This window comes from Henckelia pumila, chromosome 3 (assembly GCF_033568475.1).
Source record: "Henckelia pumila isolate YLH828 chromosome 3, ASM3356847v2, whole genome shotgun sequence".
Classification (NCBI taxonomy): domain Eukaryota; kingdom Viridiplantae; phylum Streptophyta; class Magnoliopsida; order Lamiales; family Gesneriaceae; genus Henckelia; species Henckelia pumila.
Window position 1 is genome coordinate 194548456 of NC_133122.1, and position 18331 is coordinate 194566786.

The following is an 18331-nucleotide window of genomic DNA, read 5'->3' on the forward strand; positions in this document are numbered from 1 at the left end:
CAAAAATTTGATTAATATGTTTAACAGTAACATGTAACACATCATTATCAAAGAGTTTAGAGAAAGTAGTAAAATTTAAAATTTTATTATTCTTTTCAATTTGAAAAGATTGTTGAAGAGGATGGATGATTTGTATGAATCGAAACAAATGGATCATTCAATCGAAAATTTTTAATTATGTCAAGTTTTAGTTTCTGGTTCTTGTGGATCGGAATGTCGATAGTGAATGATAAGATAAGGAGATGAACATATGTATCATTATGTTAAACAGGTACACCAATCCTTCTGTGGGACTTTAACATGGCTGCTGGAAAAGAGCACTGTGTTATCGAAATACAAAAAATCAGCTTTCCATCAAAGAGTACTCAAGCAATAAACAACACCAAATTATCAAATCACAAATAGTACATCTCGAAAAGCCTTTGTTTCTGAAAAAATAAGTTGAAAATCTGAATATAAGACCAAATCAAACAATGCATGCAATGATGCAAATAAAGATTTTAAACACTTGGATCCTTAATTTATTTATCATTAACAATATTCTCGCACATAGAGATGCTACAATATACTGTTTCCCAGTTGATTTAATCCTTCGGTTCAGTACTCTTCTTCTCACGATACTCGTCATAAAAATTAGCAAAGTTCCGATGAAGCTTCTGATAAGATTTAGCTAATTCGACCGCAGTTTCGCAACAAAGCGAGACAAAGACTACAACCCTGAAAGCAGGCCAGTATTTATCCATGGCCATGGCTAGCTGTACAAGTACAACAATTAGAGGAATATATATAATAATTAAAACGATGTATTCAGTTATGTTATAATTGAATATATCGTTTTACCAAATATTCAAAGGTACAAATTTCAGACAGTGACGAGTACTACAAGAACTGATAAACGGTAGTAGCTACTGCATGCATGCTATATATTAGTTAACGTTTGGGTACGTATAGTAATATAATATTGGACTACTTCATTCTGGAAAAAAATTTCAACAATAATATTAGAGACAAAATATATGAAAAATACCAAAATGAGAAAAATAACAAATGATCATGAATTCAAAGGGAGATTCCACAAGATCAAACAAAAACTTTGATGAAACTCGACAAATTAGATATTATATTTAGGCAGATATATAGCAAGTTACAAATCTATATTTCAAAAACTAACCCTACACCTCTAAATATCTATTTTACCCCCCCTTTTTTTTTAATCTTTTCCAATTTCTTTTTTCTTTTCCATAAAGTCAAATTTACGAATGAAATTAATTTTCTTTTTACTGAATAATCAAACGATTTAATTCATATTTCATATTACTTTTTTTTTTATTCTTGTCCATTTAATTATATAATTATTTGGTAAATATTCCAAGAACATAAATTCAGTTATAGATATTTATAAATTTAGTGAACAATTAAATAAAAAAAATTTTATTCATATTTCATAATATATCCTTCATAATATTTTTACCTTATATAATAAAATCTTGTTCTACCTTAAAAAAAACATCAAATACAATACTTTTATATGTCAACAACTTAAATTTTAATATTTTTAAAAGTTTTTCATAATATTTTATCATATATAAATAAAATAACAAAAATATTTTATTTTGATCATAAAATATTTACAAGTTATCTCAAATATTAGTATGGTGATACAACATATGATAATTTTTTTTTCACGAAATATACTATAAAATATTGGTGTATGTAAAAAATTTTGATTTAACAAAATTTTATTTAAATTTGATACAATATACAAAGTATCTTAACATATAAGATACAATTAAGATTTCTATGTTATTATATATTTTTATTTTGTAATATATCCTTTGGAGATCAACAAATTTATTTTATAGTATAAAGATATGATTTGAATTTTATTTACCTTATGTAGATAAATACTAAATATTAATATATGTTTATGTTTATTTTTTTATTTGTACAATTTTAAATACAAAAATATATTAACTGACTATGACAGAAGATACTATGCTTAATTAAATTTTAATTCTTAAGATATAATAAAAAAAATTACAAATATATGTAATAAAAATTATTAAAAAATAAAAACGGAACATCATTTGATACGGAAATTCGATAAAAAAAATTATATAATTTAGCACAAAAATAAAAAATAACAATCAGTTTTAAATTTTTTTATATTTATTTTTGCGTTTAATGAATAACAAATTTAACCATACGTTTTTTAGTAATTAACATATTTTAGGAATTTCTCATTGAAATCATTAATGAATTTACTAAAAATAAAACCAATCATTTAGAAGCATAATTAATGGAATATTGTTGATGTAGCAAATCATGGGGCATTGAATTTATGATTCGGGTAAAACCCTTAAGATAGGTTGAACTCTACCAAAATTAACATGGAGTGTAAATAACACTATTATTATTATTATTATTATTATTATTATTATTATTATTATTATTATTATTATTATTATTATTATTATTATTATTATTATTATAAATAAAAAAATTTAGAGCTTATGATTATTATTAAAAATGAGAAAAAAATTATTAAAAAATCTTAAAATTATAGAAATTTTCATTATTTCACCTAATTAACCATATTTAAAATATTTAAATTTAATAATAATTTAACATTACTTCTATTTTAATTTTGTTAAAATGTTTGCCAATATTAGCATTTTCGTATCCATCACGTTACCACAATTAATTCTTTGGAGAGCCAAAAATAAGTTCCTATAATTTCGAATTTTACGGCAGAGCACCCAAGGATTCAAGGATTTTGGATGGATTGAATTTAACCAAATTACTAATGCATTATGTGAGTTTGAAATCTATCCCCTCTAATTCAAACCTTAAATAATTGGACAATGCTAAGGTATAACAAATATCGTGTACAACGATATTTACAACAATTATATCATGATATTTTACTATTTTATCGTGATATTTTTGTATTCAATTTTCCGTGAGATTTTGATATATTTAATTTTTGTATTTTGTTGCACAAAATTCATTGTACATAGAGCATTGCTATAAATATTAATCTTGTAAAAGTAATAAAAAACAATGGACCAAAATTTCCAAATTTATATCCTCGTCAATCAAAATAAGAATATTTTTATCCGAAATTGTGAAAGCCAAGGTCAACTTGTTCATGTAAAACACTGATTTATTTTAAAAATAATAATAAAACCAAACAAGAAAAGAATTTCATTTGTCATGAAAAGATAGTAAAGCATATCCATCCATAAAAGTAAAATTTCAATAATAAAAACAAAAATTTACATATGTGGTCCAAGCGGCAATCGACTCATTAGCTGCTGATAAACTGAGGATGCATTGGATGGATTCAAACCCGAATCCGTAACAGGCTCCATTTTGGGCTCAGATTTGGGCATCATAAAGCCCAGGTTGTGACCCATTGGGCCGCCCTGATTTCCAAAATACGAATGAACTGGCAACCTGCCTGGGTTGGGCCCTAATCCAGCCAGAGCCAAACTGGCGAAACCTGGCTGATTCACACCAAACCCAAAACCCGGGCCCGGACCCAGTTGGGGTCTGCCAAAAGGTCCAATTCCTAGTGAAGGTGTTTTGAATGGGGATGTGCCCACATGAACTTGTGAAGGCTGAGGCCTGCGTGCTAGACCACTTGAAGTGGCAGCAGCAATGGGAGCTTGTTGAGTAGGATGATGAGAGCCTGAATTAACATGGCTGCTGTTTCTGGCCGCAGGCACGTCGTGATTGTGCTTACCCTCGTACGTAGTTATCACCGACTTCAGGTCGTGAGACGCCCTCTCCACATGCTTACGAACATTGCAGCCGGGGCTCGTGCACTTGTAGTAACTCCTGTCCACATATATATTTCCGAAAATGAGACCATGTCTGGAAAACTTTCGGTTTCTGGAAACTGAGACAAACCTTTTTTTTTTAACTCGTTTTTTAATCAACTTAACCCCCTCGAAGTAACTCAATTATCATAAATACCCCCACAAACTAGTAAAAAAAATTTAGATCACCTAAACATTTTTTAGTTGATGGGACATCTATATTCCAGAAAAGAAAGCCAATCATGCGTCATATGGCACAATTCATTTTTGAAGCAAGTTTTCAGAAAACATTCCTTGAAACAACAGAAGAACGATGCTTGTGAACTTTTAAACGATGGGATCATAGATTCCAAGTGATTTGAGTGATGAATTCGAGAGAGAATAACCTTGGATTTGGGTTTCCTTTAACAACTTTCTGCCCGTACTTGCGCCAACGATAACCGTCATCAAGAATGTCCACCTCACTGGTTGTTTGAACCACGACTCTGGGCTCCCTTATGGCTCTAGTGGCACCACTGATGTCCGAAGCATAAGTTTCGATTCTCCTAGAACAAACAAAGATAGTAAAGATGCATGTCAGATTGCTGTTATCTCAAGGATCTGAATAAATCGCATAAAAAAGGAGAGTCAGAACCTTCTCTTTGATTCTAATTCATCTCCTTCTCCATCATATCCTAATGTCACGCTGCCATGTGTTACACCATCATCATCGTCGTCTTCATTTGAGAAAGTAGACGATCCCCCCTCCACACCATCCCCCAATTCGACTTGGCCAGTTTGAGAAAGCAAGGAATTAGCAGCTCCAATACCATATTCTTGGCTCAATCCCGCAGATTGTGTCACCTCAAGATTCCTCTTTTGCAAAGTCGACCACATGAGAGAGTCATTGTCACCAATTCCATGTTGTTCAGAGCCGATCTGGACATCACCGAGTGGATTTGAATATCCAAGAGCCAGTCTGCGATTGAAGGGAGGTTTCGAGTGGTTGTGAGCTCCCTTATAAATTATCTCTGTAATGTCGCCTTCTTCAGAGCGTTCAACTTTTTTCTTAACCGGACAGTTTGGATGTGTGCACTTGTAATAACTCCGAGGATACTCACTTCCCTTTACTTGTTTCTGCCCATACTTTCTCCAATTATAACCATCCTCGGATGGACTCCCTCCAGCATTGGGGTCTCCATTGCTTAGTTGATCTCCATCATCCTCGTGTGGTTCATCAAGTGGTGGAGAATGCTTGGCAGCATCGGCCGAATTATAAGTCAGGTCAGATGAGAGATTGCTGAGTCCATTGTCTTCTGCATAGGACATAGCGTAATTTGTTTGCTGAAAAAAAGTACCATTATTTTGAGAGGGAGCTTTCGGAGGTTCAGCGCAATAACCACCGACACTGGCAAAAGGCGGCAGAGAACAGGAAGGATTCACCTGGTAAATCGAGGGGAAAAGAAGAACAAAATTAACACTCTGGAAGTTTGATGGTGGAACAGAATCTAAAGATCGACTTAGGCACGGATTAATAAGCAATTAATAAATGATATCATTCGCGTCATAATACAAGCAATAGTCACGGGCTTGTTAATAAAACATAAAAGGGAGAGGGATAGCAATTAATTACTTTGTTGACGGTATTAAAACAACGGGATAATCCAGATTCTGTCGCGGTTTGGAATGCAAATGAAGAGGCATTGACATCTACACATGTATTTCTCTTGCACACACCATCTTCTGACATCATTGTAGAGTTGAGATTGTTTCCAGTTAAGGCAAATGAAAATTTTCCAGTTGTAGGAGATGGCAAAACCTACAGACATAACGAGCCCATCAATTGAGAACACAAGGATAGAGAAATCAAACATCATTGTGGGCATGATTAATATTCAGACCCACGAAATTATGATCGGATACAGAAGCAAGTATAACAAAAGACTTGAAACAAGGACTCGAATTCTGGTTGTAATCGGGCAACTAGTAAATCTTCTATATTACTGTAGTCAATCAAGAACCTAACTTGACCTCCTATTGAAGGAATCGAGCAAGAGCTTACCGATGAATTAGAGAGAAAAACGGGGGAATCTAGCAAAGTCGTGGGGCTAAGACCGGGAGGAATTGTCAGATAAGGAGACTGAACTTCTGGGATCTTAGATAGGTCACCGGGTCTGATGCTGTCTGTATCCAATCGAGGAATGTTGATACCAGCTCGAGCTGCCATCCTCTCCACAAGACCTCCACGAGAGCTCATTTGTCGAGCTGCATTTGAGTTGCTTGCTTCATCTCCTACGACAACAGCTCGAGCCTGATCCCTATTATCAGGATTTCCCGAAAAAAGATGCCCACTTTTATTTTCACTGATAGATGCAGCAACTGATGAGATATTGATGTTGTCGCTGATTATTGAGGAGAAATCCCCACTTGGACTTTGGTGTGGAGCCATCCACTCTCCCATTATAGAAGTATGATCGTCAAACCCACCCATTTTTTGTTATCCACTCGAAAACAAATCACAAAATAAATGAGCCGGATGCAGAAGCCAAAAACCTGAAAGATTACATCAAAATTTGTTCAATGTCTCTTTGATCACATTAACCGTTACCATTAATGTAATCTTCCTAGATTTAAAAAGAAAAAAAGACGCGCGCAAAACAGTAAAGCAAGCTCTTTTTCCCTCCCACCTTCCTGACGCTGCCTTAATACCATTGAAGTGCCAGAGTTCATAACATACAAGATAGTAGCCAAACTCCAGAGAAGAATAAAGCAGAGGACACAAAACCAATTTATGCTTGAGAATTCCAGCCCAACCCCAAGGAAGAAAAAACATTTCTTTCCACTTAAGTAACATAAAAAAAATCTACAAGGAATCCAAAACAGCGAAGCAACGAGTAGGCTAACAAGTATGACTCCTCTACTGCTTCTCAAATCTATTTACGTAAAGCAACCAATGAAAGATATATGAATTAAGTTATAGTACAAAAATTTGCCAGTCATTAACATCAACAGAGAACATACCGTTCATTTAACAATCAATCACTTTTTTTTCCCTAAACAATCAATCAGACTCAAACATTTCCATACTTATAAAAATCCCACTCAAATCCAGATGCAAGTCGGAGCTTAAAACATTGAAAGGGAATGGGGAGAAAAAAGTCCTAATTCAGAACAGAATATTATTTCCACCCATTTCAAATCTCAGTCTTTACAAAGATCACAAGCACATGATTTAACAAATAAAAGAAGCCCCATTCCTCAAATCTTACAAGCCACGAGATCTAACAAAATGGGAAACAAAAAACAAACGTTTTTTTTTCAAAAAAACACAAATACAAAACCCAAGAAACTACAAACCACAACCATCAATGGACCATCATCAATCAAGCACTGAAAAAAAAAATGAACTTGAATGAACGAAACAAACCATCCACGGCCCGGAAACTGGATGCTTCACAAGAACAAAAGTAGCAAAAAAAAGGGCAGAAAAACAAAACAAATCCCACCAAAAACACCAAAGTACAAGACTCAATCATGAACAAATGATGAGCAAGCAGAACAGATTTAACGCAGTCGAGTCTTAGTACCTGAATACAACATAGAACAGTCAAAATTAAGAAAGATTGAACCTTTTCTCAGACCCCTTCCTCAGATTAATCTCTGCTTTAACCATTTTTCTTTCTCCAGAAACTACAACACCCATACCCCACCCCACCCCACCTCCCCTCCTGTCAATTTCAATCTCAAATTCCCAGCTTCTTCTCTCACTACAAAAATGGTTCAGCAGTTAACAAGAAATGAGATTGCTGGTAAAGATTAATGGGAAAAAAAGCAAAAAAAAAATCCAAAGATTTTCGCCAACCAATTATGGGAAAAAGTGTGGGGTTTGTTTGGGAGTTATGGTTCTTGGGATCTTTTTCGAAACACTGATACTGTACATTAGAAGCCTTTCATACTGACAAATATCAGTCTATAGTATAAAAACAATTCTTTGTATAATTTTAAATTTTATTATTTTATTTATTTATTGAATGTCTCTGCTTTTTCCAGGGCCTTTTTGGGGAATTTCACACCTTTGACCACCCAATAATAGACTGCCATGTGGATCATTGGCTTTGACTGGTAAAGTAATTATGGGATTAGGGGCCATTATTGTTTTCGATTCAATAATTGGATAGCAATATAATTGCAGACAATTTAATTCTTTGTGTGATTAATTTAGTATAGATGTACATAGGGGGTTCGTGTAACGGCTCAAAAATCATTTGATTTTGTACCCACAATTTTTGCTTCATTTACTATATTTAAATTCAAATTCTAACGTATTCCACTTTTTTAGGGTTCAATTATACAAAAAATTAAATAAATATATAAATAAATAAATAATTTTATTTCTAACTTTTGAAATCTTTTACTAAAATCTCCAATTGTTGCGATGGTACTAGATTGCAAGGTCCGAGTCAAAGGTCCCTAGATTAAGGGTAATTAACCTGATATTTTTGGTGTTTGGTTAATTTGTATTTTTGTAACCAAAATACTGAAAGAGTTAGATTTTTAAATGTTCATTAAAAATAGGGAAAATATGGCCATGTGTAATTACTAGATCTTAACAAGATTCCCTGATTTGGATGTGTAAATTTCTTCAATTTAAACAAGATTAGGAATCAGTGAAGTATTCCATTTTCTTGACATTATATTATCATAATCATTACATGATGTATTTTATTACAAAATAGGAATTATTAATGTCTAAATCCAAAAAAGTATCCGAAATCCCATTTTGTAAATATTATTTCAACCATATGTTTTAATTTATAGACTAGTGAATATGTCGACGTTTCGATTGTGGATTAACTATTCATAGATTATATTCATGAATTGGTCATTTCATTTTTTTTATTTCCTTTTTTGGCCACTTTAAGAAAGTCTTTCTGAATTTTTTTTAACATGCTATAATTTTTATTGATAGGTCGAATGCAGTTTACCACATTGACACTTTTATATGTTATATATATATATATATATATATATATATATATATATATATATGAGTTTTTTTATGGTACCCAACAACTATGCCCAACTCCGTGTCCACCATGTATAAGTCAACTCACCAATTATGCTGGTCAACTCACCTATTGTACATGGTGGGCACGGAGGTGGGCATAGTTGTTGGGCACCATAAAAGAACTCATATATATATATATATATATATATATAATTATAATATAATTATAATATATTTTTTATTGATTCAGTAGAATACCTGTCTTTTAGATTGATTACCACAATGACCCATTGATTTCGGAACATGTATATTAAACTTGAACCATCGCGAACTATTTTATTTAGGGTAGATACAAATGTTGTAATTTTTTTTTTAAAAAAACGTTTATAGAAATTCGGTTATTGTATGTGCATTTATTAAAAAAATATCAAAAAATATTTTGATGTTTGGATAAATATGAAAAAATATTTTTTTTTATTTTTAAATAGAACTAGAAGCTGCAGAGCACCAGAACCTAATAGGTATAAATTATAGCTTCTAACAATGGAATTTTGAAAGCGTTTTTTAAAAACAAAAATTGAAAATAAAACAATAGACATTTTTTAAAAACAATATTTTGACAAAAAATACGTGCTTTTAACATGTTGATTGATTACTTGATTTTTCCAACCAAACAGGCTCAACTTTTACATGAGTAAGAGTGTGAAACTGGCTTTACTTTGATAAATATTTATAAAAAAATTTTATAAAAAAAAATTTACAAAATTTTTATAAAATATTTTTAAATTTGTTTTAAAAACAAATATGCGATCGAACAATTATACTACAAAAACTGTTTTTACAATTAAAAAGTAATATGTTTTGATTGTCATATTTGCCTTCATTTCTAAAACATCAAAAAATATCACTCAATTGTATTTAAAGAACCACATTTGGGTAACACGAATTTTTAAAAATGTTTTGCACTTTTTTTTTCAAACGCACAATTTAAATTTTTTTTATTTATAAAACACTAAAAACGTTTTTAAAATACTAGTCTTATCATACTTTGATTTTTTTTTATATATATATATATAATATGTGTTTGATTGTACACTGATATAACGTGTATATATATATATATATATATAATATGTGTTTGATTGTACACTGATATAACGTAATAACAAAATCTCGAAGGAAAAATATAAAGTAATAAAAAAAAAGTAGAGAAACGAAATAGTTGTGGCAAAGTGAAAAGTGAACATATGGATGGGGTGAGGGGACAATGTTGTTAGACGGTTTCGCATAGTACACGACAGCTGGTACCGTCGGAGCCCCCAAGAGAATATACCAAACAAATACTAAATTTTTTTTTTGACAATAAACAAATATTAAATTTTGCACTGCCCTTTTTTTATTTTAATATAGTAATAAGAGTTCTATTAAACACTGTATCAGCTCTTGACTAATTATTCAAATTGTCACGTATGAAAAAAATATTATAACTGAGTTGTTATACGATTTAAAATATTATGATTGTATCGCTATTACTAGTTATAATATCTAAAAAAGAGACAGACATTTGATATTACAATGTATATCAAACTCAAGATCATGTGTTGATTCATATGAATTGCAAGAAGTGCAATTATTGGAACATGTATTGTTGGAGTGGAATACTTGTTCTTGCTAGGTGTGATACCACATTTCAGATCGGATTGTGATTAATATTTGAATTAGTTGCTCAATGTCTGGAGATGTTCTATGATCCACCATATGAATTTCACCCGATGGATTTTGATCGTTCATGGAACCCGAGCCCCATAAACGGTGGATGCTGCATCGAGTAAAGTTCATCCGGTGCAGCATAAAATAAGCCCAAAGTCTACAATATATTGATATAGCAACTTATGTTGATCATTTTCATAAGCAAGTACGGATGCGAGTTTTTTTTATCACATTAATATTTCGTTTCAAGATCAAGACCCAGTCATTTCCAAAAAAAGAAATATAAGCACAAATACCTAAAGGGTTTAAGAACTAGTCAAATAGAAAAAGAGGAACATTGGCAAAATTGTCCTCAGCAAGTTGTATGTTTTCCCTTGTCCTATCACCACAATTTCAGGAACTAATAATTAACAACTTAATCTTTTTCTCTGAAATTGAATTCTAGGGTTTAGATTCAAATAAACAACTTCATATTTTTCTAATCATGTAATAACAACGTATTAAGAATACACACTAAAATCTCTTTCTTTTTGTGTATATCTATCGATCGACACTCACTGTAAAATCTTAATATTTTTCATGTAAATCATTTTTATGATTTAAGCTATAATCAGAAACATATATGTTATACACCGAGATTTTGATTTTTTTTTGGAAATATGTTGGTTTATTTATTTATTTTAACTCAAACTTATAATGCTTAAAGAATTGGATACGATTTAAATCTACAGAGTTAATTGTCCTCAATTTACGCACAAAACGAGTTGCTAAACATAAACAAGTATATAGATTTTGACAAACTTAGGGGCCAGGAATCAATATATTATGGTCTTTTTTAAATATTTTAAAATAGTATATATATGTAAATATAATTGACTTTGTTGCTTGATCCGGTCTAGGCTCGTGAGTCGCTTGTTTGATGATATAAGATAAGCATGAAAGAGTTTAGGTTTATCACACGGCATAAACCTCTATAAATAGTAATATAGTTGTTTATCCACTTTGCTTCGGATCAATTTCGATTATAATATTATGCTCTCATAAGTTGAAATCAAAATATAAATTGTGAAACAATATACACAATTTAAGACATAAAAAAACATCCAGAGTAGTTTTTTTTAACATTTTCTATTTTATATTAAAAATATGTTATTTTCCCGTTTACTCAGTAAATTTCATATAAATCAGCTTTATAGTTAATTCGAGATTGTTTTCCGCTGACTGCGGGTAGTTTCCTAATTTATTTAGGTAGATTTAAAAATTTTCTTTTTAATTCTTTTGTTCGAGATAAGCACGTCTCGAGTCCACGCTAAAGTCTCGTCTATAGTGCGGAAAACTACTTTATATGGTTATAATTTGAATCAAGATTGTATTGTACTCTTAAAAAAATTTAATTCGAGATAAGAATTAGCTAATGTTTTAAAACTATTTGTATATATAAGTTTCCGACATTACATGCTTGGATTGTCATTAGCATTCAATCCACGATATTAACAAAATAGATATTCTAATTTAATCCAGAAGAAATTACGTAGAACAACAATGGAAAGTTACAATCAACTCTAAAACATACAAAAATTGAGGAAATAATGTGTCATTGTCTCTATCATGAGGACGTTCGAGTTGATGGACTAGCGCTTGATTAATAATTATGTTAATAATTATGAATTCCATTTTTCATTTCAATACTTTCTAGTTCATTAGAGCTTGTCGTACAAAGTTTGTCTCATACGAGTAACTATAGTAATTTGCAAAATCTCACGTAGTTCTATAAATTAGATACCAAAGATAGACATCGTAGAAGAAATAAAATAATAATACAATGTATTATAAAGGTAAGCCTCGGAGATTACGGATAAAGCAACCACAAGTAAAAAAAGTCATGAGAACACATACTTTCCACGCGCCAAAGGATTCTTTTTTTTTTTTTTTTAAAGAAAAAATTTATTATTATTTTCTTTTTTATATGTCCATTTATGATCAAGATTAATTAAAAGCACGTTTCAAATAATATAAGTACATAAAATAAACCTGTAATATTATATAATAAATCATATTGCGAGTTTTGAAATAATAGAATCAAACAAACTTACTAATAACATAATATTTGTCATAGGTGACTTGACTTGGGACAATTTGTGTACTGAAACTATAAACTTACGACTGTATGTTTGTATTCTCAAAAAAAAATTATTTTTATTTCCATAAGTCAATATATAATTCTGTAGCTAGAGAAATATGTTTGGACAAACATCTCAAAACAAAAAAAAAAACCGATAAATCTCACATATTTATTTTTAAATAAGATTTTCGTCGGAACATCTCTCACGAAATTCATCCAAACGTACCTTTATGTTCTGTTAATCAAATTAGTTATCGAATAAATTGTTCGGAAGACATTATTTCGTGGGCCAAGGTCCAATCTCAAACTAGTTCGAGGCCCAATCTTAATTTGACCCATAATAAATTGGAATCCACCTGCCTCTGCCCAATAAATTAATTAATTAATTAACTTCTTGATAAATATGCATAGAAATCACGTCAACAAAGCACAATTCTTCAACACCCTCGATTTGAAATCACATCCCATTGCACAAAGGTGTCTAATTTGTGGACGAGATATTAAGTTCGAGACTCAATTATAACACACATTTTTGTATAAAAAAAAATAACAATAAATAAAGCATGTTGCGAAGGAATTCAAATTAGGCCAATAAACCAAAAAAAAAAAGGTAACAAATATTTTCATGACATATGTAACAAAATTGCCTGAATCTAAACAAACAAAATTTGCAACCCCAAATTCCTTCAATGATGTATTATATACAGTGGCAAAATGTGGAAGCACAAATCTTGAAATCAAATGTCCTTCTCAAGCGATGATGATTCATCTATGACTGAACTTCTCAAAGAAATCCCATCAAGAATATCACTCCCTGAATCTGTCATGAGCTCTTTAAACTTGGCCATCACTTGAATCATCGTCGGTCTACGATACGGCTTGTCATCGAGGCACTCGAACGCGATTTTAAGATACTGATACAGTTCAGCGTCACCTGATAAACTAGTTATCAAATCCACATCCAATATCTCATGGCTCTTTTTATCCCTGTGCAGTTGTTTAGCCCAACCAACAAGATTATTGTCATCCCCGAATTCCAACGTGTTAATCGGCCTCTTGCCCGAAAGCAGCTCTAGTAACACCACCCCAAAGCTGTAGACGTCCCCTTTCGTCGTGCAACGGAAACTCTGGTAGTACTCGGGAGGGACATACCCCGGAGTTCCAGCAAGTGTGCTCACGCTAAGATGTGTGTCGAGGGCGTTTACGAGCCTCGCCATTCCAAAATCTGATACTCTGGCGTCGAAATTTTCGTCTAGAAGGACGTTGCTTGACTTCATGTCCCGGTGAATGATATGAGGAATGCAGCTATGGTGAAGAAATGCTAGTCCCCTGGCTGATCCAATGGCAATCTTTTTCCGAGCCGCCCAATCGAGTCTTGTTCCCATGTCTTTCTCCCTGTCGTGTAGGACGGATTCAAGGCTTCCCCATTTCATGTACTCATAAACAAGGAGCCTTTCCTCGCCAATCTTGCAGTATCCTAACAATGGTACTAGGTTTCTGTGTTTGATTTTTCCTATGGTCTCCATTTCTGCCATGAACTCTCTATCCCCCTGGCTCGTCACATGGATTAGCTTCTTTATGGCAACTACACTTCCATCTTTCATTTGAGCTCTGTAGACCTCACCAAAGCCTCCGGAACCGATCATACTATCGGCACTGAATCCATTAGTTGCCTCGAGTAAATGTGCAAAAGTTAATTTCCTCAAAGGCTTTTCAAATGTTGCAACATTGATGCTTAGAGGCTCCGGAACAGAAGATAGTTTCCAACTGCTGCTGCCTGAGGTTGGAAGACTTTCAATGTATTTCTCCCATTTCTCGTCCTGGTTTTTCGTTTTCTTGCTCCGGTATAGAGCATATATAAGCAAGAAAACGAATACAACAGAAGCCGTTATACCGATAACCATCCCCACGGCCATGCTTTGCTTCCTACCTTGTTTAGAAGAGCTGGAAGAATGGTGCACATTTCCCGTCCCACAAGGAGGTAGCGGAACCCCACAAAGGCCTGAATTGTTTTCATATCTCGAAGCTGGAAAAGTAGTTAACTGACCACCAGAAGGGATTGATCCCGTGAGATTGTTGTTTGAAACATCAAGATCACTGAGAAATGAGAGCCCACCTAACGAGCCTGGGATGAATCCTTGGAGCTTATTATGTGATAAATCAAGAACCCCGACACTCTTGAGGCCGCCGAAGCTGGAGGGTATTTCACCACTTAAACTGTTGTGTCCCAAGTTCAAAACCTGAAGAAAACTCATTGAACCAAAGTTTTCAGGGATTGATCCAGATAGGAGGTTGTAGGAGAGATCAAGGTAGATCATGCTACCATTGCTGGCAAAGGTGTAAACCGTTACGCCAGTGTAAATTCTTGTGGAAGGGCAGGAGTGAACCATTGGAAATTGTTCGAGTCTAGCAGCACGGATCCCTTCAAACTCGACGAGTCCACCGGCCCCTCTACATTCTGTTCCCCCCTCATTTCTCACAAAGGCAAACTGTTTTCCCGAAACAATGCCAGGCACGACGAACCCTGCTTGTGCAGCTAGTTCTAAGGGAAGGAATCCTGTCAACTCATTGCTATTCAAGTCTAGCCATATCAGGCTTTGGCAGCGGCCTATACCCGGTGGAATTGCTCCACTAAGAGAGTTATTTCCTAGCTGAAGAATAGCAAGATTGACAAGATTACCTACGTCCGAAGGGATTTGTCCGGACAACCGGTTGCTGGACAACGACACCCATATGAGATTAGTACAGTTGACTATAGAGTTCGGTAGAGTTCCACTTATAAAATTGTTGTTAAGAATCAAAGTCTGAAGATTTCCGCCATTTATGCAAATCCCTTCTGGTATGCTACCCGTTAGGCTGTTTGCCCACATAACTACATCGGATAGTTTTGGCAGTGTCCAAATTTCTTGTGGGATTGAGTCATTTAAGTTGTTGAAGCTGAGATCAATTGTCCTCAAGTTCTTGCAGAGTCGAAGATCCGATGGAACAGAACCTGAGAAGTAATTATCAGCCAGCAGCAGTTTTTCGAGGGGTGGATCTGATGTTTTCAAGCAAAATTCAGAAGGTACATTCCCGGTTAGAGCATTGGAACTGAGGTCAAGAACCTGAATCCGAGTTATGTTCGTCAAGGAGCGCGGAAACTGACCGGTTATATTGTTGAACGGGGCATACAAGTACTTGAGACTTGTAAGATAACTCACTACGGTATTTAGAAAATCCCCGGAAAGCTGGTTGTTACCGAGGTTTAGACTATTCAGCGACGAGCAAGACAAGAAGCTTGAAGGAAGCCCACCAGTTAACTGGTTTGAAGAAAGATCAAGCTCGTTTAGTGTCCCACAAATTGCCCCTAACTCGGTCGGAATCTCACTGAAAAACTGATTGTAGGATAAAACCAAGCGCCTCAAATTCTTCATCTTGCCCAATAAATCTCCTGGAATCTTGAGTTGGATTATATTGTGGCTAATGTCCAGAGTTTCAAGATTCTGACAGTTTGTTAAGCTCACTGGAAATCCGGTAGCAGAGAATGCGTTGTGAGACAGATTAAGAGACGCGAGATTACGACAAGCTCCAAAATCTAAACTCAGGATATTCCCACTGAAATTATTGCCAGAAAGATCAAGATTTTGCAAAGATGGCATTGAGTTTGATATGAATTCAGCCGGAATTTCCCCCTGAAATTGGTTGTTCGAGAGGTCAAGAAAAGATAGGCTCTTGCAAGAATTCGAAAAGCTGCCGAGCTTGCCAGCCAGCTTGTTTTGTGAGAAATCAAGGAAACTCAAGTTTTGACAATTGGCGAGGACAGAATTCAACAACCCCAAATCTGAAATCTTATTGTAAGAAATGTCTAGTTTCAACAAAGAACCCCCAAACTTGAGAGTTCCTCCAGAAATTGCATTATGTGAAAGATTCAATGAAACAAGCCCACTGCAAGAAACCAACAAAGAATCCATGGCAAGTGGCTCTGAAAAATTATTGCTAGATACATCAAGAAACTCAATGCTGCAAGCTTTAGAGTATGAAGAAAGATTCCCATAGAAAAAATTGCCCGTCAAAACTAGAGTTTTAACATTTGGCAAATCCATAAGATCGGAAATGTGGAGAAGGCCACCAAGGCCTGCATTTGTGAAGTCGAGTTTAATGACTGTCCCATTATTAGAGCAAGAAACTCCATTCCATGAACATGGGCTTGAAGAAGATGCAACCCAGTTTTTCAAGAACCCTTTTGGATCAGTTTGAACTGAAGACTGCTTGAAAGCTAGTAAAATCCCCACCTCATCCCCTCCACTTCTTGTGTTTGAAGAAAGATTTCTTGCACTTAATAACCCCAGGAAGCAAAAACCAAAGAAAAACACCAAGAAAAAGGCACTTCTTTTTATCATCTTCACTCAAAACTGTGCAAAAAAACCTACAACTCCTTCATCTCCTTCTGCCACCTCCACTTTCAGCTTGCCTTTTTCATTACTCCATTCTTGAAAACTTTCTTCAAATCCTTCCCTGAAGAAAAAAGTGCAAAAATAAACATCTGCTTGAGCAAACCAGAAGAACATAAGCAAACACCAAATTTTTACTTTTTAATAAAAAGAAGAAAAAATATACCTCAGCTGCACTTCATAGATTTAGGCAGCAAACAGAAACAAGACATGGGAGAGAAAAAGAAACAGAGAAAAACCAGGTGTTTGCGGTCTAGAAGGAACCAAGAATTCCCCTCTGTTCAAAGAATTTGAAGCTTACAAGAAATTTGACAAGGGATTCTTTGTAGGGTATGGGCTAAAAAAAAACCCAAGTACAGAAGAAGCATCAACGCCAGCTGATTCAGATGTACAACAGTTGAGGTGTACTGAGACGAAACATTTCTCCGAGTCTTTGTTGGCTTTTGGGTACGATGTTCAGATTTGTCGGCTGTCACAGACTATATGTGAGCCTCATTACAACATAGTATTCAAATCCCCCCCTGTTCACATAATTGCGCACAAACGGGAACCCACACTCGATCTCGTACGTTTGGTGTTTGATGAGAGAGATTTTTCAAGTGTTTTTTTAGGAAGAAGAAATTAGGTGACAAGATTTCATCTTTTCTGTGAATATAAATAAAATTTTGTCCTTTTTCATGTATTATGGGTGGAGTCAAACTTGGGATTTGATTCTTTTTCTCTCTTTTGTATGCGTCTTTCCCAAATGGGTTCACTTTATTTACGGGGCTATGGGGGCATCTACACCTTTCTTTGTCTAAATTATTTCTTCAACTCATTTTTTTTTAATTTTAAATGTCATATATATTTTCTTGAGTAAGACGATCTTATTGATCTTTATTTATAAGATAGGTGATTCTTATTTATATTTACTATAAAAAGTAATATTTTGACATAAAAAATAATATTTTTGTCATGAGTGACTCAAATAAAGAGTTATCTCATAAAATTGATCTGTGATTTGTGAGACCGTTTAATAAAATTTTTTGCCTATTTTCTTTATTCAGAAATTTACGTGATGAGTAAATTTATATAAATATATATATATATATATACACGATGGAACGGACAAATTATCATCTAATCTAACTACTATTCGGGTAAGTGAGATTTGAACTCAAGACTCGGTAATAGTCATTGCATGCCCCATGGTATCTACTCACATTCAATTATTGTTTCTTTTATTTACATTTCTTTCGCGTTTTAGGAATTGTACTCC

At 33.7% G+C, this 18331-nt stretch overlaps 2 protein-coding genes across 3 annotated transcripts; both read right to left on the bottom strand.

Annotated features, from left to right (window-relative positions):
- Positions 1–3228: 3228 nt before the first annotated feature.
- LOC140887170 (probable WRKY transcription factor 2) lies at positions 3229–7761 on the bottom strand. Of its 2 annotated transcripts, none has more exons than XM_073294246.1 (6): positions 7433–7761; positions 5866–6356; positions 5437–5622; positions 4459–5246; positions 4211–4369; positions 3229–3843 (listed from the first exon to the last, which is right to left on the bottom strand). In XM_073294246.1, exons 2-6 carry the CDS (start codon positions 6292–6294, stop codon positions 3279–3281), a joined length of 2127 nt encoding a protein of 708 aa, XP_073150347.1. In that variant the 5' UTR covers positions 6295–6356; positions 7433–7761; the 3' UTR covers positions 3229–3278. The 2 variants fall into 2 exon arrangements, with proteins under 2 accessions (XP_073150347.1, XP_073150346.1); XM_073294245.1 differs by having other exon boundaries at positions 7391–7760.
- A 5461-nt stretch (positions 7762–13222) lies between these two features.
- Positions 13223–17705, bottom strand: LOC140886923 (receptor-like protein kinase BRI1-like 3). Its single transcript, XM_073293844.1, has 2 exons — positions 17240–17705; positions 13223–17137 (listed from the first exon to the last, which is right to left on the bottom strand). Exon 2 carries the CDS (start codon positions 17020–17022, stop codon positions 13381–13383), a length of 3642 nt encoding a protein of 1213 aa, XP_073149945.1. The 5' UTR covers positions 17023–17137; positions 17240–17705; the 3' UTR covers positions 13223–13380.
- Between the last annotated feature and the right edge of the window lie 626 nt (positions 17706–18331).

Excerpts from the sequence above, each read along its gene's own strand:
- LOC140887170 (XM_073294246.1), bottom strand. The coding sequence starts at position 6,294 with ATGGGTGGGTTTGACGATCATACTTCTATAATGGGAGAGTGGATGGCT. Across the intron at positions 5,623-5,865 it reads TTTTTCTCTCTAATTCATCG|GTTTTGCCATCTCCTACAAC; the intron begins GTAAGCTCTTGC and ends TTATGTCTGTAG. Across the intron at positions 3,844-4,210 it reads AAAGGAAACCCAAATCCAAG|GAGTTACTACAAGTGCACGA; the intron begins GTTATTCTCTCT and ends ATATGTGGACAG.
- LOC140886923 (XM_073293844.1), bottom strand. The coding sequence starts at position 17,022 with ATGATAAAAAGAAGTGCCTTTTTCTTGGTGTTTTTCTTTGGTTTTTGC.